The sequence below is a fragment of the Manis pentadactyla genome, chromosome 16 (genome assembly GCF_030020395.1).
Source record: "Manis pentadactyla isolate mManPen7 chromosome 16, mManPen7.hap1, whole genome shotgun sequence".
Lineage (NCBI taxonomy): Eukaryota > Metazoa > Chordata > Mammalia > Pholidota > Manidae > Manis > Manis pentadactyla.
Genome location: NC_080034.1, coordinates 9,658,405 through 9,684,312, shown reverse-complemented (window position 1 = coordinate 9,684,312; position 25,908 = coordinate 9,658,405). Strand labels below are relative to the sequence as shown.

Sequence of the window (25,908 nt, the reverse complement as noted above, 5' to 3'; positions counted from 1 at the left end):
TTCATCAATAAAGTAAGTGTTAATTATCACAACACTCTTTGTGAGGCAGGTGTACTTGAAACCGTCTGTTAACATGCGTCCTTTCTTCCTCACAGGGATCCCTGGGGATACCAGGCCTCCAAGGTCCACCTGGAAAAGAGGGTCAGAGGGTAAGTAAACTTGGAACAACTGGCAGGCCTACTAACTCAGGGGTTACTTATTTCTGAATACTAATAAAGACAGAACCAAAATACAGTAAGTTCATGGGCATAAGGGGACTATCAACTATCTGAAGGTTGAAATTTGAGATTTGAGAGGTGAGACTTTAACAGATCTCTTACCATCCAGAAAACTCAATATATTTTCAAGATCAGCAACACAAACTTCAAGATGTACTTTAGGTGAATGAATTAACCATAATTTGATCGAGAGCCCCTTTGTCATGTTTTGGGGTTTTGTGTTAAGCGGATCTTTGGTGGGTCAGGTTGCTAAGTATCTATGTGGGGCTCCAGCCCTTTCATGAATTCTGTAAAGACTGTGGATGTGAGCTACATTCTTACGCCAAATCAAATGATTAACATTAGAGACGCTTTACCTCTCCTTTCATTGTTGCTATTTACTGCATTTGAGATAAAATAGTTAGTAAGTGAATAAATCACAATTGCATTGGGGGGTATAACAATTTCTCTCTCCAGTCTAGTCAGCCTGACTCCCCCCGACTCAAGGGGACCCTGCATGGTGATCAGTCAGCTTCTGTTGAACACTTTCAGCCGTAGGCCCCCCATTCTGTGGCTTGTTTTTGTTTTCGAGTCATTTTAAAATCTCAATACATTTTGTGTGCTTTCTGATATGGTTGTTACTAGCTTTTCTTACCTTATAGATGAGGATCGTGTGGCCCAGAGAGTGTAGATGACTTGTGTAAAGTCGAAGAGCTGATAAAAAGCAGAGCCAGGCCTTGAATTTGGGGCTTTGAACTCTAGATCCCGTATTCTCTTGTATTGTCTCAGTATATGAACCCCAAATCTGTTTTTTAGTCATCTTTATTTCTTATTTCAAGTTTGGCCCTCTGGCAAATAAATCTGTTGCCTTAAATATATCGAGTTCTTCAAATCTTTGAGGATCAATGGTATTGTACCAAGGTTTACCTTTTATCAGGTTAGTAACATCCCAGTTCTCTTAAGTCTTTCTCCCATATGGAGTTTTGACCCACTAATATGCTGATAGCCTTTCCCAGAAAACATTCAGGGACCTTCTGGAGATGTCAGGAATGGCACTGAACACGTGTGGTCTTGTTTTGGGCAGAGGCTCCTACGTCCTGTGCCACAGACAGTACCCTCTGTTGAGGCCTGTGTTTCAGCCGACTCTTCTGAGTATAGGAGCACACTTTCTTAAAAACTTTTTCCTCTAGAGTAGCTCTGTTTTAATTATTGTTCTTTTGATATTACAATTAAGGGATCTGATTTGGAAGAAATGGACTGGATGGTATCCAAGTTTGTTCAGTTTTTAAATTCTATGTCCGGTTTTTATTCCCAATGTCCGGTTTTATTCAGTGAACATATAAGGGCTTCATAAGTTTTGATGGCTAAGAACATAAAAGGAAAAGTTTTATGAATAATGGCTAACACTTATGAGCTACCTATAATGTGTTAAATGCTTCGTATTTATTGTTTCATGCATTCCTCACAAACTCTGTGAGGTGGCTTTTACTATAATTCTCATAGAGAAACTGTAGTTTTCAAGCAATTTGGATAGGGCACATTGCTAGTAAGTGGAACTATGCTGATAGTTTAAAATTATTTACAAAATAGTCATATTTGGGTTCTATTCTCGACATCTGTGTGTACAATTGTAGTTTCCTTCTGGCTCTCCATCTGCGCTCGACCCAAGAGTTCACTAACCCACCTGATCAAAGTCTTAAATAGGCTCAGGGAAAAAATTGGAAATTATATTCCTAATTTTGTGCTTTTGATGCTGCTTTAAGCATTTAACCCACTAGGGATTAGAGGACGAGATGAAATGACCTTGTGAAGTTAATTTCTGAGCTGCCTCTTCTGTTTTCTACCAGTGATGGCCAAGATGTCTGTTGCATCTAGGACCATGTTTCTGAATTAGTTTCTGTCTTCAGCATCCAAGGAACATTTTCCTTCTAATAACCACCCCTTCCTGGAAGCAGTGATACACCAAACTCCCTAGTTAATATCCAAAATATGTAAGGAACTCACACAGCTCAACAGCAAATGAAACAAGAACCCAATTTAAAAATGGGTAAAGGACCTGAACAGACATTTCTCAAAAGAAGACATACAAATGACCAACAGGTATGTGAAAAGATGTCCAGCATTACCAGTCCTGAGGGAGATGCAAATCAAAACCACAACAAGATATTGTCTCACACCTGTTAGAATGGCTATGACCAGAAAGACAAGAGATCATAGGTGTTTGTAAGAATGTAGGGCTGAGGGACCCTGGTGTACTCTTGGTGGACAGTAGACTGGTAGGACCACGATGGAAAACAGTATGGAGGCTCTTCAAAAAATTATGAGTAGAATTACCCCCTGAGCCAGCAATCTCACTTCTGTATGTATATCCAGAGGAAATAAAAATCAGTATTTTGAGGAGCTATCTGCTATGGAAACAGCCTAAATGTCCATTGAGAGCTGGATGGATAAAGAAAATGTGATCACACACACACACACACACACGTGCCACACAGGAATATTATTCTGCATTAATAAAGCAGGAAACCCTGACATTTGTGAGAACATGGATGAACCTGGAGGACATTATACTAAGTGACATAAGTCAGACAAAGAAATACAAATTCTGCATGTTCTCACTTATGTATGATATCTAAAAATGTTGAATTAATAGAAACCGAGAATATAAATTGTTGATACCAGGGGTAAGAGGGAAGGGGATATGGAAAGATGTTGGTCAAGGGACACAAAGTTTTATTTGTGTAAGATAAGTAAGTTCTGGAGATCTAGTTTACAACAAGACTATAGTTAACATCATACTGAATACTTGAAATTTGCTAAAAGGATAAATCTTAAGTGTTTTCACACACACAGGTGGTTAACTATGTATAAGGTGATGGATATACGAATTAGCTAGATTGTGATGAATAGTTCACAGTGTATATGAGATCATCAAGTTGTATACCTTAAATACATACAATTTTTATTTGTCAACTATAGCTCAGTAAAGTGGAAAAATAATAATAATGGTGATGAACAGATTTTTAGTTTCAACTTCCAGAAACACTTACACTCCCCAGGTGGTTTGAGAAGGAAATTATGGAGTAGGTGGATGAGGCTAGGTTGAGGGAAGTATGTCTGAATTCCTCCTGTGGTAGAGCTTTTTTGTAATTGAAAGAATATTTAACATGAGATCTACCCTTTTAACATATTGTTAAGTGTACGATATCGTACTTTCGACTTGTACTAACATGCAGTCAATTCAATGTTCCTCTTCTTTTATTTCAATGAAAACTTACACCAGGTCAGATCTGCACCCATCCTGTTGTTGTGCAGTTACCTTTTTGAATCACAGAGTAGGAATTGATCCTTGTCATTGCTCAATTTCATCTTCTAGATTTTAGTCCCTAATGCCATTCTTTTTTTTTTTTCAGTGAAATAACTCCCAGCTTTATGTCATCTTAAAGTTTGATAAGCCTGAGGGTTCACTCAGATCTTTAGAACAGAATGGGCCTGAAATCTCTACATAACAGCAGAAAAGGCTGCCGTTTGTCTACCGTTGATGTTCTTATGGCAGAATAGTTAAATCATGGACAAAGACATTTGAACTCTTCCTCCTTCCCTCCAACATTTCTTAATTTGGCTTGTAAGATAATTATGAGAGTCTTTGTCAGATCTTAGCCAAAGGGAAAAAAATGTTCAAATGAGGCTTTTTAAAAGTAATAATGTTTCTGATTGAAATTGTACCCTACCAAAGCTTCATTTCAGAAGAAGGTGTGTTAGAGAGTAAATTAAATGCACATAATCTTCATGATAATTGTGGAGGAACGTATTCAGGTGTGGAGTTCAACCACTGCTTTTTATGCAAATTTGCTCCATTTATAAATTATAGTCCAGATAATTTTATGTTACTTTTATTTTTCTGTAAGACTAACAGTGTCAGAAACTAAAAAATATAATCAAATTTTATAGATGCTCTTCGGCATAGATTGTCATTGTTCCTGCTGCCCTTTCACAAAGGCTGTATTTATTGAGGAAAGTGACCGGAGCAGGCATTATCGACATTATCCACATTTATAAATGATTATTTCCCAACACACAGTGATTTATTCTGCTGTGTAAGCTGCTTGAAAGAGAAGCAAGTTAATTTAAGAAATGAGGATTCTTACATGTTTACAGTAAGACCCATCTTTGCACCACCATTTCTTCTCTGATCAAGAGTTAGGTGGCACTCAGGTCTTTTAGACATATTAATGTATTTGTATGCTTATGTATGTGAAATCTGAGGCCAGTAACTATTCCATTTCACTGAAGCTTGCAATAGAAAACAATAGAAAAGTCTATGAATTTAAAATTCTTTTTTATTGGCACATTGTCAACAAAGCTATTATATTTTCACCAGGAAGGAATTTACTATCATTAAGTTTATTGCAATGAAATGGAAACTATGTGGCAGGTCTTAGGCACCGTATTCCCTGGCATAATGTCTTTAGAGGAAGCAGAACATTTTTACACAAATCATTGACTTATTGGTTTTCCTCAGTGATGAAATAGTAGCTTCTACCCTACCGATATCTCACAATTATGGTGAGTTTCAAACATGGGTGTCACATATATACATACTTTGAAAAATGCCAAACATTATAGAAACATGTTAATGTTACTGTTATTATTTTTACTGAAGCATAAAGATTCTGATTGACAAATTTATTTCTTTTCTCTTTAACCCTTTGTTTCCTATAAGCACAATAAAAACACTATTTTTTCCAAGTATACTACACCAAAATTCTATTTGAAATTTTCATTAGTTGGTTTTGTTCTTTTCCTAAGCTTGTATGCTGCTAAATCTTAGATTATAATTTGCTTCTTGTACTTAAAAACACTGCTCTTCAACAATGCTTGGGGGCAGTGTCTCTCTGAGGTTTGTGACCTTTTAATATCCTGATTTTCTTCTTTGAATTCTTTATATGCCATCAAATTTTATTTTTTATTTTAGCTTTTCAAAGTCTTACAAGTAAAACAGTGGCTAGCATATTTCCTAATCCCACATCCTTTATAGATTAACACAGGTTTAAAAGTTCGACTAATGGTGAGTGTTGGCCCTGAGCCCCGGATGAGGCTACCGCAGAGAGCAGGGAGGGAGAGCGTCGTGCATTCACCTCCCAGGAGCTGAGGGACGTCCAAGAGGAGGGCCAGGAGGGCTCAGACACCGCAGGGCCAAGGAATAGACAAAAGAGCATTGCAAGATGCACGGAGGGCTCACAGTGATTAGAAGTTGGAACTAAGTCAGGAGGAAGATGGTGAATAAAAGAAGAGGTGGCTGGATTGGTGTCACTGGAGAGAAGTTTTAGTTGAATAACAAGAGAGCATTGGAAACAAAAATTGCCAGAAAATGTGTAAGGGAATTAGGGGGTGAATTGTGAGGAAAGAGAGGGAGCCATGGGGAATCTGGTGGAGCAATAAGGACAGGAACTGAATGGAAGCCCAGAAAAACATCTTGGTGGAAATGAAGTATTTCAGATGGCTGAACATGTTCATAGAAGTTTACATGAAACATCTCAAAAGAACTGGCATTTATAAAAACTTCCTCTAACATCTAGATTCCCTGTAGGGTTTCTGATAGTCCTAATAGAATTTCCCAAAATATATTAAAAAGTAATCATTGTACCACAAGCTTGGATTCCTCCTTTATAGTCATATTAAGTACATGTCTGAATAATCTCAGGACAGTATGAAACAAGCATGGCCTTTTTTGAAGAAATCACTCTCCGTGAGTCAGTTACTTCTCAGTGTGTCAGCTGGTCACTGCCCCAAGCGGGAGTGTGTGTGAATGGACCAAGAGGGCACTTCACTCTTGCACTCTTTGTTGCTGGATCCCAATTTTGATCCTGAACAGAAATGTGCTGTTTTCAATTCCTTACACTTTACCCTCTATGTTGCTCTCATTGTCTCTTCTCTGCCTGCGCCTGCCTTTTTTTTCACCCCCTCCAGACAGCCCTCCCTTTAATTGCCTTCTTCCAACATTTTTGTGCAGATTCTGCTTTCTGACTTTCCCTTGAAGTGCTTGCTCCAAGCCCACTTTGCAGCCTGGGTCCGGGGTCAGGATTCCTTGCATTCTGAACAGCACAGAGAACCACAGTCTCCTTAGCCTTCACCCCTGTCGGGAAGCGTCCCTTTGTACCAGTGCAGACTTGAGGGCAGTGGAACTGAGTCATATTTCCTTGATGAGGAGGAGGCTGAAGGTCAGTCTTGTGGAGTATGGGCAGACAGGGCAGGCGGTGTGCGTCGCAGTTTCTAGAGTACAAGCAACTTGGGGTGTGGTGCGGGGGGTGCAGCAGGCTCTGGGGCCAGACTCCCTGAAGTTAAAACCCTGCTTTACCCTTTACTAGCCACGAGATCTTGGGCAAGTTCCTCAGCTTCCTCAAGAAAAGGGAGATTCTAATAATCTCTACCCCACAGAACATTGTCATGATTCTCATACCTCGCCTGGTAATCTAGGGCCATTTGTAGAAGGGAAGGCCAGTATGTAAATTTAGAGTATTAGGACTTGGTTAAAGAGAATGTCTAATTGGTCAAGAAAAAAAATCATTCAAGGTAAAATGAATGTTTTCACCACCATACCATTGAACTCATTTTATTTCACTTCGACCTGAATTCTTGCTTTATCCGGAAGGATGTGCTCATGTTCTAACGCACCCAAAGTTATGAGGCCCACTGTTTATGTAGCTTCATAATAAAATTAAGAATGTAGAAAAGTGTTCAAATATGAAGTAGATTATGTCTGTTTTCTTTAAGAAGCAGAGGTGAGGTGTAGTGTTTTCACTGGGGAGTGGCTTGGTGCATTTTGTAAGTGAAATTATGCCCCTATAGTCTAGGAATGTTCCATGAAAGCTTTGTGAACACAGCAAGCCAGTAAAGCTGGTCAGAACTGCCTCGTGGTATGGTAATAAACCATTTCTTCCTACTTTAGGGTAGCTTATCCCACAGTGCCAACTTCAGCACTAGAGAATGACCTCACAGTCCAGTGAAATGAGTTCAGAGTCTGGTAGAAACCACTAGCAATTATCTGTAGTTATAGTTAAATTATTTTATATGGGCTTGAATTTGGGGGAGAAACCTTACAGAGAAAATAATGAATGTTGATGAGTTTCATCTTCAGGAAGTAATTTGGTTAGTTGCACATTAAGATGAGAGGGAAATATAAAATTATCTTCTTATCTTTATGTTTGGAATCTGACATTGACCTTTAAAATGCACAGTGACTATATTCATAATTCTGCTTTCTCACTAAAGCTATGACTGGTGTCTTTGTACCAAGAATTTGCATCGCTAAGAAGAAAAAGTCAAAAAATTATCTTAAATAATCATTTTAACTCCAGTCCTAGGTAGAATATAAACAGAAAGGAACAAAACATTTTTTTTTAGCTTGGGTTCACATACAAATGTGTAAATATACATGTTGTCAATAACATCTTAGAGATGCTCCATTCTATGACTAGTGGCTTATGTGTTTAGCGCATATTTTAAACTTCCTGGCATACAGATGACATCATTTTCCATTTACTTCTGTGAAATTTCTCAAGACTGTCTCCTTCAGGATTACCTTGAGAATTTCCAAAGGATAGCATCTCTGATCCTATCCAACATACCCACATGGGTCATCGTGCACCCTGCTCAGGTGCCAAGGGCTGTGCAGCTTTACCCCAACACTTTAGTTGAATGTATAAAGTCAAGTGTGAGACTCAGAGGACAAAGTGATCAAATCTACATTTATCCCTACATTCCAGTTTGCAGAGCTCCACAGCAGACTTTGAGGAGTTCCACTATTGTTTTGGTACCTGATATCACTGGCTTTCCCTTTACCTGCTGTCTTTCTGGAAATTCACTTACCTATTAGGATCATCTACTTACCCCCAGTTTACCTGTGAGACAATTAAAACTAACATTCATAAAAGGTCAACATTATATAATCGAGAAAACTCTTACTGAGATAAATTGGCCACCTTGGGAAAAAAATATACTAGAGTATAAATCCTACCATATAATAAATCATATAATGGTTTGTTTTGCATCCCTATTCTGTTTGTATGAAGGACTGCAAAGCACTCAAACATTATAAATATCTGTGTCATTATTATGTGTGCAGATTTCACGTATTTGTAATCTGATTTTACTCAGTTCTTTTCTGTGCGCCCAGGTGCTGTATATTATACATATATGTAAATAAGCAAACAAAGTCATCTATATGCTTCCATTGTTTTATTCCCTGTTTCAGAGATTAAGTGAGAAGCCAGTAGGATATAAAAATTGCAAAGCATTCTTCCCTTTGCCATATGATACATTTCTCAGAACAAAAGCTCCTTACAGTTCTTTACATATTAACCTCCTATGCTCGTCCTAAGTAATGAGGTTCCAAATAGCATGTGATTTCACCATCAACTCTCCCACAGAATAAGGTATGATTTAATATTTGTGAGATTTCTTAATTGTATTTCAGGGTTCTTATCAGTTAGATGCTCCTCAAGAAGTAGAATCAGAATTGTGGAGAACTTTTTTAAAACAAGTTCCAGAAATGACATTGGTGTGTTTTACCTGAAAATTTGTACTGCACAGTTTTCTCCTGGTGTCCTGTTCACTCTAGCTTGGTGTCCATCAAAGCTGCATCAAATATAGTTCCTGCAGCAACTGAGTAAGGCAGGAAGAAGGGAAAGAGGCTACCCACATGTTAATGTCAAACCAATGTCCACAGAGGAAGGACATGAGTTGTCCACTTTTGCCTCGCACTCTGACTGGTGGGAAAGATGAATCAAAGGAAGAAGATATTGGTAGACAACTTGTAGCTTACTCTAATTAGAATCAGGTGAAAAAGAGACATAATGTGAGATGTATCCCAGACTTTGTGAGAATGGGCCGTCACTTAGATAAAGTTAAATTATCAATCACTGTGCCTCTTAACGTTGTGGTAAAGTTCACTCTAACTAGTGAATCTCTGCAGTTCACTTGAAGCAGAAGGTGCAGAGTGCCCTGGGAAGGCTGTAATAAGAAAGAGATTGTATTGTAACCAGTGGTTTTGTTCCAGTAATACCTACATAGATCACTAAACCACAACAAGCTGAGGTTCTTATTCAGTTAAATGAAGGGCCAAGTGACACTCTTTGTATTGTAACAGAATAGCTTTATAAGCTATCTCTGTTATTTGGACTAATAAAGAGGAAGTGTGTCATGTTTTTCAAATAGGATGCTGACTCTGAATGACTTATTTATTTATGTGAGTAGGCCCGAGGGCTGGTCTCCACTGCGGGAGAAGCCTGCCATCTCAAAGGACCCTTCAAACAGGCACCCACAGGCTCTGAAGCCCAGAGAGGCAGGGAGGCGCTTCAAAGGGGTAGCCAGGGGTGGGCCCCTTTCAGAGACCTCAAATTGTCCCATTTAGAGCTAAAAGGGAACTGGACTGTCATTCAGATCCACCAGATAAAGACCTCGAGGCCCTGAAGCATTTGGCAGCTCTCCCTCCAAGGGTGCGGGGCCATTAGTCTCTTCACCTGTTCTGTGTGATATGCAGCACCTACTGCCTACGTGTGGCCCCATGCCAAGATCCAGATTCTCCTGTGTTCAGAAAGGAGAAGAGTAGGAATTCAAAGCCACTTTCTTTGTCTAATCAAGGCCCTAATGAAGGGACCGATGTAATAGGTACAGTTGGTGCTTTTGTGGCCTTCCCGCAGTGTACAGACTGCATGTTCAGACCCCATGCTCTGCTTGGCCTGCACCAACCATGGGGAGCCCCGGCGCTGCCTGGTCGGTGGGAAACCAGCGCTGTTCTTTTCCCAGCTGTAGGATTAGATTAATTTGTGTCTTCAGGCAAATCACTCAATAATTTATCTGTTTCATCACAGTGAGCCCTCAGGTAATATTATGGGATTAAGCCTAAAGCACTTTGAATGCACTCTGGCGACAGGTGTTCTGTGAAAGAGTCTTATAAATACTACCTACTTAGCCACAGAAACACTTAAAGAGAAAGGAAACAGCGAGGGCACGCTCCGCAAAATGGCAATATGCTAATACTCCTGCGTCAGTCGTATCTTTATTCCGAACATCACACAGAACGTATTAGTAGCTATTTGGTGCATTTACCCCTGGAAATGTCAGGTACAAAGTTAGTTATCCACCTGTGACCCAGTGAATATATATGTGGGTGGCTGCCAAAACCAGGAATTAATCACAAATTATTAATCAATTTGGGAAATATAAACATGCAAGTTTTTAGAAATGCAAAACATTTGGAACATGTAACATTTTTATGGCCTATTGACTTTGAAAGCCAGCAAGTTATGCTTCCAATAAATAATACCAGACCTCGACTTTGCAAATCTCTATAGTATTTTGAGTTACCTTAGGTGAAAGCACAGAATTCTCAAAGCAAGTTTAATCTCACAACAATTCAGTTTTTTTCAATATATTGTATTTCAGGTCTCAGGGGAGAACAGAGCTATTGCAAAATAAAGGTGATGCAACAATTCTAAGAAAAAGTTGGAAATTTCTTTTTAGGGATATAAGTAACCTATACTCAGCATAATAGTATTCAGAGTAGTTCTTGGATTCTGCAGAAATAGCTTAGGATCTCCTTTTCTTAATTTACCTTAAAAACCAGTAAACTTAAATTTACTTGGATATTTTTTGCATGAACAGTTGTAGATAACATTTGACATCTGTTTGACACTTTGAATATGTTCGGCACAAACATACACATATATGCGTCTATCAGTATGTGTGTTATAATTGCGCCTAAAGAATTCCTAACAACGTATATGCTGTGACCTTTATAGTAAGTTATTTGTCTTTGTGGTTCTAAAACCTCTAAACAGTCCACACTTTGAGCACTAGCAAGGATTGTTTGTATTGTCAGAGATATTAACGGTGTTTCTCTGAGACATGAAAGAAGAACATCTAAAAGTATATTTAACGCCTCATAGGTGCTAAAATTCAACAATAATCTTAGTATTTTTTTCAGTAATAACAATGCAACCTTAAGAAAATTAGCCATAGAAAATATAATCCATTAAAGGAAATATGTATACTTTTCTGCAATCCTGAAGGCTGCCACTTTACACTCTCCATTGTCCATGTTTTCTGCTGTGTTCCAAATCTTTTGCAGAAACATGTCAATAGCACCCACTGAAACTGTGTTTAAATTTAAACATTTTAACAGTGTGCTTGTCAGTCATGTCTATAGTTTGTTAATCTTCAACTGAAATTGAGGGTCTTATAAATGCAATCAAACCAAAATCTCTACACTGACAGGAAAAGACAAGAGCTAATTAATAAAAGCAGGAAAAGGTGAAAACACCTATATTGAGGGAAGCAACCACCTTTGAACAAAACCCTCTGTGAGAGATCGGAGAGCCTACCGGTTTACTCAAGAGACATTTGAGTGCCTGTCTTGTGTGAGATCACATGGAAGCTGGCTTGTTCACATTGCCCAAAAGGCACAATCTAAGATGGGATTCGTGTGCATGTGATTTTCAGAAGAAGCCTGTAACAAAGTGAGGGGAGAAGAAAAAGGCAGAGGAAGAATGCAGGCAAAAACGTGGCTTCAAGAGTCTAATCCCTCGTCCCACCAGGCGCTCTGGAGCACCACAGAATCCATCCCTACACTGGGTTAAGGGGTGAGGCTTTGATACCTACCCAGCTGCCTGGGTGGGGAGGGGGCAGTAATGTCACAGGGATCTCCAGGCGAGGCAGGTCACGTAGACAAAGGCAAGCCTCTGGAGAAGGGTGCAGGTGGAAACCACTAGCAGCCGACGCCCATAGTAACTGGGCACCAAGCCTGGCATCTGTGTCAGAGGTGGGATAAAACACGGCCCTTAACGTTACCAGTGCAGAGTCCTCAGTGAGCACCTCTGAGCACAAGCAAAGAGGTGTTGAAAATTCTGATGATACTTATCTCCCTGTGAGAGAGAAATAGACAGTGTTTGTGTTTTATATTGGAACAAATGATAGAACTATATTTTTAGCCTAATCAATAACTGATCAAAGGCTAAATTTAGGTCATGCTTATAAAAACAATGTGAAATGACCAGATGGACAGACCTCAAGGAGAGAGGGTGAGCAGAGAGACAAGGAAATAGACATAAGTATCAAAAACGATTACTGAAGTATCAACTCTGAAATGGCAAAAGTTCCTTTAACTAAAGTAGAAAACACTGGAAGAAAACATCTTTTTGGAGGAAATGAGTCCCTTTCAAGCCTATAGCCTCAGAGATGCTGAAAGGATCTGCAAATGGAAATGCACCAGCCCCTAAAACCTGGCCTGAGATCATAGGGAAAAGGACAGAGGTCACTGCTAGAAAGTCATCAGTTTATGGGCATTAATTGAGATCACCTGGGTGGGTAGGATGGCCAAGTGAGAGAGGGCAGAAAGGAAAGATAAGAGGGCAAAACCTTGAAATTAGGGTAAACTTCTATTTAAGAGTCGCGGGGGGGTGAGTGAGAAAGTTAAAAGTATTGGAAAATAGAATAAGAGGAACGTTCTGAAAGAGAGGATGGTCAACTGATTGGAAATGCTTCAGAGACGGCAGGGACGATGGGGCCTGCGGAAAGGCCATTGGTGACCTTGAATGAGTCTAAGAGCGGCTGTGCTGTGCAGGGGCAGACGTGACATTTCATGGGTCTTGGGAATATAGTAACTATTGAGAGAGTCAAGAGATTATGGACTATGCAGAAGCTGAGGTATCACAAGAAATGGCGTAAGATCACATTTGGAGAGGTCAGGGAAAAGGTGACGTTTTCGATGAAAATGCAGAAACTGAAGTTGCAAGCAATGGGAAACAATAATAAATAAATAAACTGGATGCACCCAAGGAGGTTAAAAGGCAAGCACAAGCGTAAATAGGGGTCAGCTCCTCTACCCTGGGGACACATTGGCAGGGAGGAGAGCATAGGCACCCACGTTAGGGGCAAACGGTAACGAAGGCAGCACGCGTAGACCTCTCCTACAGAAGGAAGCTTTTAGTGTAGCTATGATTAAATTTAACTTTTGCTCTTTATACGAGGCGTTGGTCTCCAGATTGCTCACAGTGTCCAGGCCAGTAAAGTTTACAGTTTTTTCCCACATGCACAGCAAGCCCAACTCAGTCAAGTAAATGCAGACAGAAGGATGGAAGTGGAGGAGGCCAAACTAAAAAGAGGTAGAGCGGGCAGCGCACTGGGAGAAGAAAGGGTCTCTTGCCCTTGCAGTCTTGCTGGATTCCTCAAGCAGCTGGGGACGGTCCAGGCAGCTCATATTACTCCTCTGTCCATGCCCTTTTCCCTCGTACCTGACCAGTGGTATCTTAGAAGAGCATGTCTGTTATCAGCCATTTGTCTGAATTCTTTTCTTTTTTTTTAGAAATCAATTTTGCTAGGATACAATTCTAACTTCTTGGAAAACCTCCGTTTTATCGGTATAATGTAAACACTGTAAGAGTAAATTATTGCCAAAATTAAATTGTTCTTAACTTTATCGCTTTTGGCAACTTTTTATGTCTCTGTGTTTATTTTGTAAACTACCATTTATTCTTTCTCAAATGATGTAAAATTTCTGAAGCATGCTAATTAAGTGTAATTCCCAGCTAGGAAATGTCAAGGGACTGCTTTACCGTGTAAGTAGTGTGGCCATGTCTTCTTATCATGAAATCCTTGTGGTTACAGTTACAAATTTGTATATACAATACTGCTAACTTACAATAGGCTTAAAATATTTTTCCCTGGAAGCTGATGGAAATGAACATAGTGTATTTCTTCCAATTGTTGCCATAGAGATAAAAACCTTTTCCAAGTAAAACAGGGATGGCATAACAATTACTAATTCCAAAGAAATGATTCTAATCTAATATTGAAAATGGTGCACTATTCCTTTTGTTTTTCCATTTTGTCAAAATTGCAAAATGTGTGTGCCTAACACACTCTTTATTAGACAATTTCTAATGTAAGAAAATCTGAAGCAAAAAAAATGAATAGGTGAATTCTTCACAGTATTTATGGGGTGAGGCTTTCAGTTGTAATCTTGTATTCTTAAGACAACATTTCTAATTATCTACTTTATGTTCCACCTCCGTACTCCTCCTTTATATCTTGCAATTCAATTTCAAATCTAATTACTATAATGGGTTTTCTTAAAAACACACAGTTTATTTGCTTTATTTTCCTGCCACATCATTTCCGACAACTACCCACTTCTTCTAGCAATAACGCATTTACAAAGATGAACAAATCTATGAAACTTTCTCAGATCCTGCTATTCATGTTCAGGTTTTAAAAGTCTTGACTTCTCTCTAAAAATCAAATGAGGACACTCTTGAGAAATATCCTATGACTGAGAATTGTTGTATTTAACCTCAATTTGATACAAAAATATCAGCACCATTGCTTTCTGAAGACATTGGAATGAGCCACACTAAGACAGATGATTAATGAGGTGGGAAAGAGTGAGCCAATGAAACAGGACTGGCATGGAGCAAATGCCTGCTGCAGCCCTGGGAGAATGTGATTGGAGAAAGACAGGAAGGGACCAGCTCAGAGAAAACACACCCTGCCTTATCTTCATTTTCCACATAACCTCATAACCTGTGTTTGCTTTCTTTTAAGGCATAGACTACTGTCCATCTAGTCAAAAGGATTTTTTTTTTTAAATAGAAGAATTGATGATATTGTCCCCATAAAACAGCTGGGCATTAATAAGCCATGGAGTCTTTATAGTATAATGCTACTCAAGTGTGGTGCTCAAAGTGTTAATGGACCATGATAAGGATGGAAATTGAAAACACATGTTTAGAAACTTCTGTAATAGTTTAATATTGCTGTATAATCTAAGCACGTGATTATTATTAGACTCACTCAGTAGAACAGTAGAACAGAGTTGGTGTGTTGCTGGGCACACATGGAGAATCACAGGGGTGCTAGCTGCCTACAGGTCATGAACAGTAGGGCCACAGCACAACATGGGACATTTTGAGGTTAGCTTGTCAACTGTAATACACAAAAATCTAAGAGAATATAATCATTTATTCTTATAAGTTGTTTTTCTAAAGTATTTAAATTTTTAACCAAGTTAGGAAGCAAAATTTGTAATATGTAACAAATTAACCCTAAATGGCAAAAGAAGCTTCATGGGATTTTTTGGGCATATATTTTCTGCATAAATAAACTGATGGCTGCAGAAGTGATTCCAAAGAAATGAAGATCAGAATAAGTGGTACTAGTTTTACCAGGAACTATCATCCTTCATTTGAGTACAGTTAATTGATGGTATAGAATTAAACCATAAGATATTATTTGCAGAGATGGACTGGTTTAAACAAGCAATGAAACTGTCAAAACAAAAGCAGCATTTACACAAAACAGAAATACCTTCAAAACCAAAAGAACTTCGAAAGAATGAACATTGACTACAAAAGCCAGCTGAAGTAAATGTTCAGTACTTCATACTGAAACATTAGTGCTTCGGTGATGTTTTGTAAAGCAGTGCTTTAGATTGCTGAGGCAAAAATAAATGTACAGTTGCTGAGGCATTAGGTGAAAGATGACATAAAAAATATTTACTTGGAAATATTGAGTGAATATGTGGCAAAGATGCCCTGGCTTGACATATTTAAAAAATACTTGCTCATACCAACTCAGAGAACAAATAAAACCTGCAAAATATTTTTACTGCCTCTGACAAATGCGCAGGTAATACTCACATGGCAATTCTTCGGGTGTATGTGCAATTGTAGGTGAGATGCTGGAAGGGAGAATGTTTTTCATCAACTTCCTTGCCAGAGACTGTAAGGAGCTTTGAGCTACAAAAAAATATGAAGGATTACATTGCCGACTTAATATGGTTTTAGAGTGCAGTTTTTGTAGAGGAGTATGTTCTGATGGGGCCGCTGCAGTGACAGGGCAACATGCTGGACCAGTAACCTGATTAAGGAGTTGGCCTCAGAATAGAAACCCGCATACCGCTTCCCTCATCCAGAAAGTCTTACTAACAAAGAAAGTCAGCTGACCAAAATAGAAGGCTTTGTGACATGGTAAAAGTTGTGAATTTGTAAAGACATGTTAAAATTGAAATTTTCTAAAAATTCTGAGATACTATGGAAAATGGTCAAAATATCAACTATTATATGCTGAGGTATGATGATTATTGAGGAGAAAAATTTTGTCAAGAATGTTAGAATTACATAATTAATTCATTGTTTCTGCCACTTAAGAAGCCAGTGAGTGGCTCAACATCACTGATCATCAGAAAAATGTAAATCAAAATCACAATGCGATTTCATACCTGTTAGAATGCCTGTCATCAAAAAGACAAAAAATAGCAAATGTTGGTGAGGATGTGGAAAAGAAGGGACTTGTGCATTGTTGGTGGGAATGTAAATTGGTGCAGTCACTATGTGAACCAGTATGGAGGTTCCTCAAAAGTTAAAAATAGAACTACCATATTATCCAGCAATCTTCTTCTGGTTATATATCCAAAGGAAATGAAAACAAGATCCCAAAAAAGTATCTGCATTCCCATCCATGTTCATTGCTTGGTTATTCACAATAGCTAAGATGTGGAAAGACCTAATTGTCCATCAACAGATGAATGGATAAAGAAGAGGTGGTGTGTATATCCAATGAAATATTATTCAGCCATTAAAAAGAAGGAAATCCTGTTTGTAACAAAGATGGGCCTTGAGGACATTATGTTAAGTGAAATAATCAGAGAAAGACAAACACCTTATGAAATCACTTATATGTGGAATCTAAAAAAAGCTGAACTCATAGAGCAAGAGACTAAAATTGTGGTTACTAGAGACTGCAAGGTGGGGAAATGAAGAAGAAAAAAAGACAGTCCTCACCTGTTTAAAAATGTAATTTGACAGTTTGACAGACGAACTTGCTTATTTGCCTGATGCCTGCAGTATTTTTAATAATAATAATACTTCCATGCACAGAAGGAATGCAACATACTTTCAATGACAGAAGAAAAGTAAGGGCAAAAAGTGAACTTTCTACAGATTATTACAATATATTTCCCAATAGTTTCACAACAGGTTATAAAAGAAATAAGTAATGATCTTGACATTCTACATCTGTGAAAATTATCGCCAACTATTTTTAATATTTGATAGAATGTTTTGAATTGTATTATCCATCAAAAGAAGATCTGTATATAGGAATTCCAGGGTGCCAAATTCATTTCTTTCATTGAAAAACAATTTAAACAAAAATGTACAGGGTAGATTGCTGAAACTGGCTACTGACGGAAGACTGAAGATGAATTTTGGAAACACACCATCACTTGCTCCATTTTTTATAGAAGTTATAAAGAATATTCTTCTGAGTTTATCGGAGCCAGTTTGGAATCTTTTATTCCAATCCCTTCAACATACATCTGTTAAACTGATTTCTATACTGAATATCATTCAAACAAAACAATGACTTTTATAGATAAAACATATGCCCTACAAACAGTGAAATTGTCAATTCAATTTAGGTTAGATCTGTCAACAAGCAAGAACCAAGCTCATTTTTTACACTCAGACTTTAAATACTGATATAATAGTATTATTTGTTCAAAGAGTGTTTATAAGCACTTAGTATGGCAATCACTGTTTCACTCATAACTTTTGTTCTGTTACAATTGCAGAGTGACAAAAAGTTCCAAGCATAATAGTGAATCCTTTTATCAGCATATATGCATACTTTCTATGTGTAGAGTTTCTAATTTTTTCCCCTCTTTGATTATATTTATTAAAGTGAAATTTTATGTCTATTGAATCCAAAATTAAACATTAGGTCTTATAATGTGTATGTCCTTTTTAATCTTTTTCTAATTCGGTTTTCTTATACTTTATAAAAGTACTGATACACAATTAGCAAATTGGAAACTTAGAAAACTAGTCTTCTATCAGGGAATGTACATCCATCTCTAGAAACACCAATTCAGTTACATTGACTCCAAGCTAAAACTGTAACAACGAAAATCTCATCACTTGCAGAAAAAAGTCCTTTTATTTAAGTGTTACTCATTAAGCTTTTAAAAATAGTTTAACCTTGTAATAATTAAGAGAATGTGCACTTAGCCAGGTCAACTCTAAGAATTAATTATTAAAATATGTAATGAGTTCTCAGCTATGCAGTATATATAATCAGGGCTTAGAATGCAGGCAGCCATATACCATAGAAGGTAAGGGTAACATGCTTTACTGTCTGTTCTGTTTTATTCCTGGCTACCTAAATCAGTTCTTCTGGAATCTATATGCAGTCAAGATAACTAGGGGGGCTAAGAGTGATTCTGTAAATGGAATCTCAGAAGTAGTATTCCACGAGGAAAGAGCACTTTCTTCTCTCACTCTTGGCTTTCTCCTCGGGAAGAAGATAAGAGGGAAGTTAGTGGGTCACATGTGAACAATAGTCTGATTTACCTTCTGAAGCTCTAAGGATACATTTTATACCAAGGATTCAAACGCCCTAGAGCTCAGCATAAACGGAAATTATATGTCGGACTTAGAAGTATGGACAGGTAGGCAGGACACAGTTGAAGGTATCTAGGTACGGTCTATGAAGATAACTTTCTGGCTGAGTGTAGGCCAGACTAACTGGCTTTCTTTAGGTGGGATGAACATACCTGATTTTGGCATGGCTAAAGCTGACTTGGCCACAAAACTGCAAAATTCTGAACCACCTCATCTGTTATGGGTGCTACATTATAGCAATAACATTAATATATACAATAGTACAGCGATAAAAATAATATGTATGATGATTCTATGTTACCCTCACAACATCCTTCTCTGTTACGGATTATTATCTCCACTTTCCAGATGAGAGCACTGAGGCTTGAAGAAGTGAAGGTGACTTGCTCAGGGTCACAGAACCAGAAATTGATAGAACTGGATTCCAACCCAATTCTGTTGCCAAGTTTTGGTCACACAATAGCCATGTTTTTCAAACTGTGTGTCATGATTCATTAGAAGGTCAAAAATGAGTTTAATGGGTCTCAATCAGACTTTTTAAAAAAGGGATAGACAGGATACAATAGAATACACAACTTAGTTTAACCAATGTAGAGGAAAATGGGTGACCTCAGAGACCATACCTAAGACTAACATAGCAGCTTCTCTGCCTGTTGGCACAGCTCTGTCTTTGTCTGGAGCTGCCTTCATTCATTTCCCTAACAATATCTTCAACTCCTTCTCTCCCCTCATCTACACCTGTGCACATGGATGCTAGCTGGTAGGTGGAGATATTCCTCTTGGTGTAGAGTGGCTTTGGTGATGGAAGTCAGAACAACCCACAGATCTTGCCAATGAAAAGAAGGCCATTCATCATTTCATTGGTTTGTGCCTATGGAGATCTGACTCCTTGAATTTTTTGTTGTTGTTATCATTAATGTACAATTACATGAACAACATTATGGTTCCTAGACTCCCTCCCCCCATCACCGCGTCCCCACCACATATCCCATTACAGTCACTGTCCATCAGCACAGTAAGATGCTATGGAGTCACTACTTGTCTTCTCTGTGTTTACTGCCTTCCCTGTGTCCCCCCCCACTACATTATGCGTGCTAATCACAATGCCCCATTTTCCCCCTTATCCCTCCCTTCCCACCCATCCTGCCCAGTCCCTTTCCCTTTGGTAACTGTTAGTCCATTCTTGGGCTCTGTGTGACTCCTTGAATTTTTTATTAATAAAATGCTCACCTATGCATCACTTCAGCAGCGCAAACCCTCTAAGGTCATGAATTACGGAGTTATGCAGACTCACAGGGGAGCCCCAGCCCTGTGCTGCAGGGAATGCCTCCCAGCCTCTCTGAGCCTCAGTGTCTTCAGTTGCACAGCAGAAATGATACTAACGATGCCTAAACTGAAATAACGTTAGGTTAGAAAAACATATATGGAAAGTAGCCAGGACAGGGCCCATCACATGGCAGATTCTCAAAAACTGCTAGTTATAATATTCATTTCCAAATACTTGAGCACAATAAAATCTGCTAGCACTAAAACCATGGAAAAGATGTAGTTCTTTTCGAATCCTAGAGGTTTGGGGGATTTGTCACCCAGCACAGTTGCCCTGAAGAAGTGTGACCAGTCAACAGGTGTTTGGGGGCTGAAACCCAGCCTGTGCTCCGCTAAGCAACTGTGCGCCCCAGGGTAGGGCTGCAGCCGGGGGGGGGGGTGTTTTTCCCATTGGCACAGAAGCACCATGTCAGCTAACTGGGGGCCCTGCCTCCTGGGTCATCAAAGTCAGCTCGCGTTATTGCATGGGAGCTTGGGAGCGCCATTTAGTGAACTATTCCATTTAATAAAGTATGAGATGAACAAACTCTTACTGTAATTAGTCCCCTCCAGATAGCTGTACTTCTCATATTCTAGAACAGTTTTGAGAGAAATAACATTTCCAAATGAAAATATTTCCAAAGTTGCAATACAGAAGTATAAAAGTACAATACTATTTCTTATACTCTAAGGCAAAAATCTCAATTTTTTCTAAGGTTTTCTATATTAGAGTCTAGCATTGCTCAAGTCTTTCACCTAAGAAAAGAACCGAGGAATCCAGAAATTTAGCACCATTTTATTTTCTTCTGCTATAAAAACTGTATCCTATAAAATGTCAATTCAGTTATTAACATATGGCAAGTGTTGCAGTAGCATAACTCACAATATTTCTGTGTATGCAGCTAAGTTTGAGAACACCTAATTGGGGATCATAAGGGACTTCCAGTTACATAAAATATGAGTGCTCTCTCTAATAGCACAATAATGGCAATTATTTTTAAATAGAATTCAATATGTGAACTGAGTAAGCTGAAACTAAATCTGAGTGTGCTGAACCAAAGTATCAGTTTCTTGGAGCTCTTAAATAGAGTATCTGTTTTCAATAAGCTAGATATATGGTGACCTTAAATAAGCCTTCTGTAGTATTTCATAAGATCAAGCAAAGGAAGGAGAAAGATTGAAGGATCCTTATGAAACATTTGCAGTCCATTAAACATCTCAAAGACTACTTTGTCAACCTATGTTATAAATAGTTTAGTCCTGATATGCTGCTGGATATTACAAGCATCTACACAATGACAAGGACAAAATACTCAACACTACTTACTTGTGTGTTTGCGTGTTTCAAAGAGTACATGCACCAGAAGGATGACGTCAAACTTGTGCTGTTTACATTTGCAAACTCGGGAGAGTTGGGGAAACAGGGGTAGAGGTTTAAGAGGTGGTCAAGATGGATTTCTGTTTCATCTGTAATGTTTTATTTATTTTTAAAAAGACTTGAAGAAAATATTGCAAAATATTACTAGTTGTTAATTCTATGCTATGGAGAAATAAGCATTTGTTATCTTTTTCTATATATCTGCATTTTTTAATTTTCTCAGTGAAATGATTTCAAAGTACTTACAAAGGTTTTATCATGGATTATCTACATCAGTAACAATAAAAATAACAAAAATAACAACAATGAAAACATCACCAGATCCTAAAGAACTTTCAAGACTTAACTAATCAACACAATTTTGCTATTGGTCGTTGTCTGAAAGCATAGAAATAAACGGGATCCCATTGCTTTCCTCGTGAGTGAAGGTTCCTCATTTGCTTGGTGCCTCTCCAAAGGCTACACATAATTCCATTTTAGTTGTTAGCTCAGTCCAAAAATAACAAAATTTACTGAGCACCTATTATTTGACAGGCACCATTGTAGACGCTGAAGATAGAACAATAGAAACAATAGACGGGAAGTCAGCAAACTATGGCCCTGTGGCCAAATCAGGCCTGCCACCTATTTTTGTAAATAAAGTTTTACTAGAACACATCCATGCTCGTTTACTTAGAGATTGTCTGTGGCTGCTCTACAACAACAGAGTTTAGTATTGAGACAAACTAAAGTATTTATTATCTTACCCTTTACAGGAAAACTTTGCCAACCCCTGCAGTAGACAAAAATCTCCGCCCTTGCGGAGCTTACAATACATTACAGAGACTGATAGTAACAAAATTAATGTTCTAGTGCAGGCAATGGTGATCCATGCCACCGAGATTAAAACAGGGGAAAAGGGTGAGGGTATCGTGAGGAATTCAGGGAAATCAGCATTGCAGAAATGACCTTTGGGTGATGCTCTGAAAGAGGAGATGGAGCAGGCTCTGGAAATCTGGGGGCCGTTGGGAGGAGGGGCAGCAAGGGCACAGGCCTAAGGCAGAAGAATGGCCGGGATGGTGGGAGAGGAGAGACGGCAGAGTGCGTGGGGCCGTGGGGCTCAGAGCCCTGCAGGCCGTTGTGAGGAGCTCAGCTTTCACTCCGGGTGAGCGCCCTAGTTTGTCCTCTGTAAAACTTAGAATATTCATTTCATTTAGAGACTGAGGCCGAAGCTGTGGATACCACCTCCTTAGGCAAAATGCTCTTTATGTTTGCAAACTTCCGTTCTAATCCTGCCGGTCATCCCACAGTCCTTACCGGTGCTGAGAGGGGAAAGAACTGGACAGCTGATGACGGCATGCTGACGCTATTTGAAAAACATCTCTGTGGACGTATCTTACCCATAAGTCAGCCTTGCGGACATGCTAGCATCAGACAGCACAGTCTATGTAAGGCTATGTAGGGAGAACTCACTCGATGCCAGGAACCAACCCTGCCTTCAAGGAGTTTGTAGTCTAATGGGAAAAGATTATAGAAAGCTCTTTCTAAACAGATACTTTCTCTTAAATACTTCTCAGGTGTTCACATATTCCAGTCCACTGTTTTTAGGCCAGCATCTTTTTATTCTTTTTTTTTTTTAAGTGGAAGCAGCTATAAGCCTAAGAGCTTTTGTGACTTGGTCATGTTTACTTAGTTAACTAACAAAAGAGAAGGTGCTGCTTGCCAGGTTTCTGCCTTCTCAATACAGCGCATACTCTTTTCCAACCTATTTATTGATAAGACAGTGATCAGTTGTTTTATCATAAATATATAACAGTTAGATTCTATATTCACCTCAACTGAATATATACCTTTCTCTAATATAAAATGTGACCATGGACAAGTGTACCACATATTTAAAGATGCCAAAATAGAACTATTCCTGCTAATACCACCCAAAGCCACTATGTCCAAGTTTAATGCAACTTCCACCTCCTGATAATAATGGTGAACTATGTTTCTCTTTTCTTGGGTCTCTTTAAGCAGCCTTAATATTTTGTATGGAAAAAAAAACACAAGGAAAGAAAAAATATTCTAATGCTAGACTATAATCCCCTCATTGGCAGAGTCTGTGTCTGATTTTCTCTATAATCTCCAATAGTCAGCATGTAGCAAACACTTTAAGAGATGCACAAATACTTGTCATTGATATAAAATAATCTGTTTACTTTATTTTCCCATTCATTTGTGTTCTCAATTGACAGTTGATTTCTCAGACAGTGAAGAAATCTCTAACTTTGATTGTTTCCAACAATAGCTCCTGTAGTTTTAGCTGTTGATATCCCTGGAAGATTTAAATTAAGGATCAATCTTCAGGAGCACAAACATTCAAACGAACGTGAGGGCATCACCACATAACTTTATGTTTAAAAGCGCACATACAACTGATGAGATTTTTCTGTTTGCAGCTGGAAATCTTGATATCAAATACACCCCCACAAGCATGTTCTCTCCTTTGAATAGACTCAAATTTCTTTCTTCAGTATGATTTCCTGCAAGTAATTGTCAGGTAAAAATACTTTATTGTATGTAAGGAAGATACAATGACATTACTACTTGCATTTGTGCTTTTTCCCAGGTACTGGTTTCTCAGCTGTGATTTAACATCAAGGGCTTTTTTTTCTCCCTTCCATCAGCCTCTCCGACTTCTCACTCATGAAGTCACTGGGACCTTTGGCCATCGTGGTACTTTAGGGCATCTTTGCAGCTTTGATTCTATACTTTAAAAGATGTCCAGGCTGTGGCATTATTTCCCAGTAAGGACTTTAAGGTATTGGTTGATCATAAGATAAAAGAGTAAAAGAGATTATAAACTACATTTGCATATTTCTGTGCATTAACTTAAACATCCTTTTATTTTCCTACAAGGTCTTTCACGTGAGTTAGGCCAACCAGCTGACATATTGCTCATTAATCATACATATTAACTGGAGTAGTTAAAGCTTTAAAATCCATTGTACCATTCTGTCCACAGGGACTAGTTCTTGTTTTCTAAATGTGATGACATGTGCTTTAGACACTGCTAATTAGGTCTTTCCCTTGAACATTCATCCTGACATGTTTCAAGAACATTTTTCCTCTTGAGTACAAGTTCATTAAATTATTAATATCCTTGTATAAGTTTTGCAGGATTACTTACACAATGCAGATTTCTGTATTCTAAAGTCATAGCTCACAGTGAAGATTGAAATAGATCTCACTTCCTTATAATATCTTTTTTCCCAGTCAAAAGCAGTGGACTGGATAAGTATCAGAGAATTATAGATATTATTGTACTCAGGAACATAAAATATTAATGGAAGGTAAAAAAAAGTAGTACATGTGAATGGAAATGCATATCAATCAGGGTTCTCCAGAGAAACAAAGCTAAAAAAATACGTATACAGAGATGTGAGGGTGGTGGAAAGGGAGAGAATTTAAAGAATTGGCACAAACAATTGTGGAGGCTTGGTAAATCTAAAATCTGTACAGTAGGCAGGCAGGTGGAGACCTACTGAATAGTTGCAGTTCAAATCCAAAGGCAGTCTGTTGGCAGAATTCCTTCTTGCCTGGGGGAGCTAAATCTTTTTCCTATTCAGGCCTGCAACTGATTGGATAAGACCCACTCACATTAAGGAAGACAATTTGCTTTATTCGAAGTCCAAATAATTAAATAACTACTTAATTATTTAAATTAATAATTTAAATGTTAATCTCAGCCAAAAAAAACACCTTCACAGAAACATACAGAAAAACAGTTGACCAAATTTCTGGGCACCATAACCCAGCTAAGTTGGCATATAAAAATTAACCATTGCGAAGTACTGCAGAGAATCAACTCCTGATTATCTGCACAAATGGAAGGAAATATTGCCATAAGCAATATATGTCAGGGAAACTAAAATCAGTTCCTGAGCTGATTTTACTGAGCCTCTGTATTAAGTGATGAGTTTATAGTGGTTTTTACCTTCCTGCCTATAATATACATAGGCAAGTACTTAGATCAACCTCTATTATATGACCTTTCAAAGACAAAAACTTCCAATAGCTTCCCATCATAATCAAAAACATAAAACTGGGAGCCTCACCATAACCTACCTGGCCCAGGATAACGTGGCCTGCCCACCACCCACAGGCTTGCTCCAGTTACCTGCGCTTCTTGCTGTTCCTTGAACAAGCCACACTCAGGGCTTTGTTCTTGCCGTTCCCTCTGCCGGACGCTCCTAAGATCTTGCGTGGCCCGTGGCTCACAGGCTCCCTTGGTTCCGGTATCTGCTGAGGCCGCCCCTGATTTTTCCATCTAGAACTTCCCATCTCCTTGTAGAACTCTATTCTCTTTACCCTGCATTATTTTTATAACTCTTATTGCTATCCAAAGTGCATATTTTGGTTTAGTTATCAGATATGCAGTATGTATAGCACAGTGGTGATGATGATATTAAGTCCCAGCTCTGCTAGTCACTGGCCATGTGACCTTAGACAAACTGCTTTGTCTCTCAGTTGCCACATCTGTAAAACTGACATAGTGCAAAGATACTCTGAAGATTTCATGAATAAATAGATGTGAATTGCT

The 25,908-nt window shown here is 38.5% G+C and overlaps 1 protein-coding gene across 1 annotated transcript in view; it reads left to right on the top strand.

Moving 5' to 3' along the window:
* The window catches only part of COL19A1 (collagen type XIX alpha 1 chain), a 285,300-nt gene that overhangs the window by 148,115 nt on the left and 111,277 nt on the right, over window positions 1-25,908 (top strand). Inside the window, exon 15 of the mRNA XM_036916243.2 lies at window positions 96-149. Coding sequence (XP_036772138.2) covers window positions 96-149 — 54 coding nt within the window. The remainder of the gene's footprint in view (window positions 1-95; window positions 150-25,908) is intronic.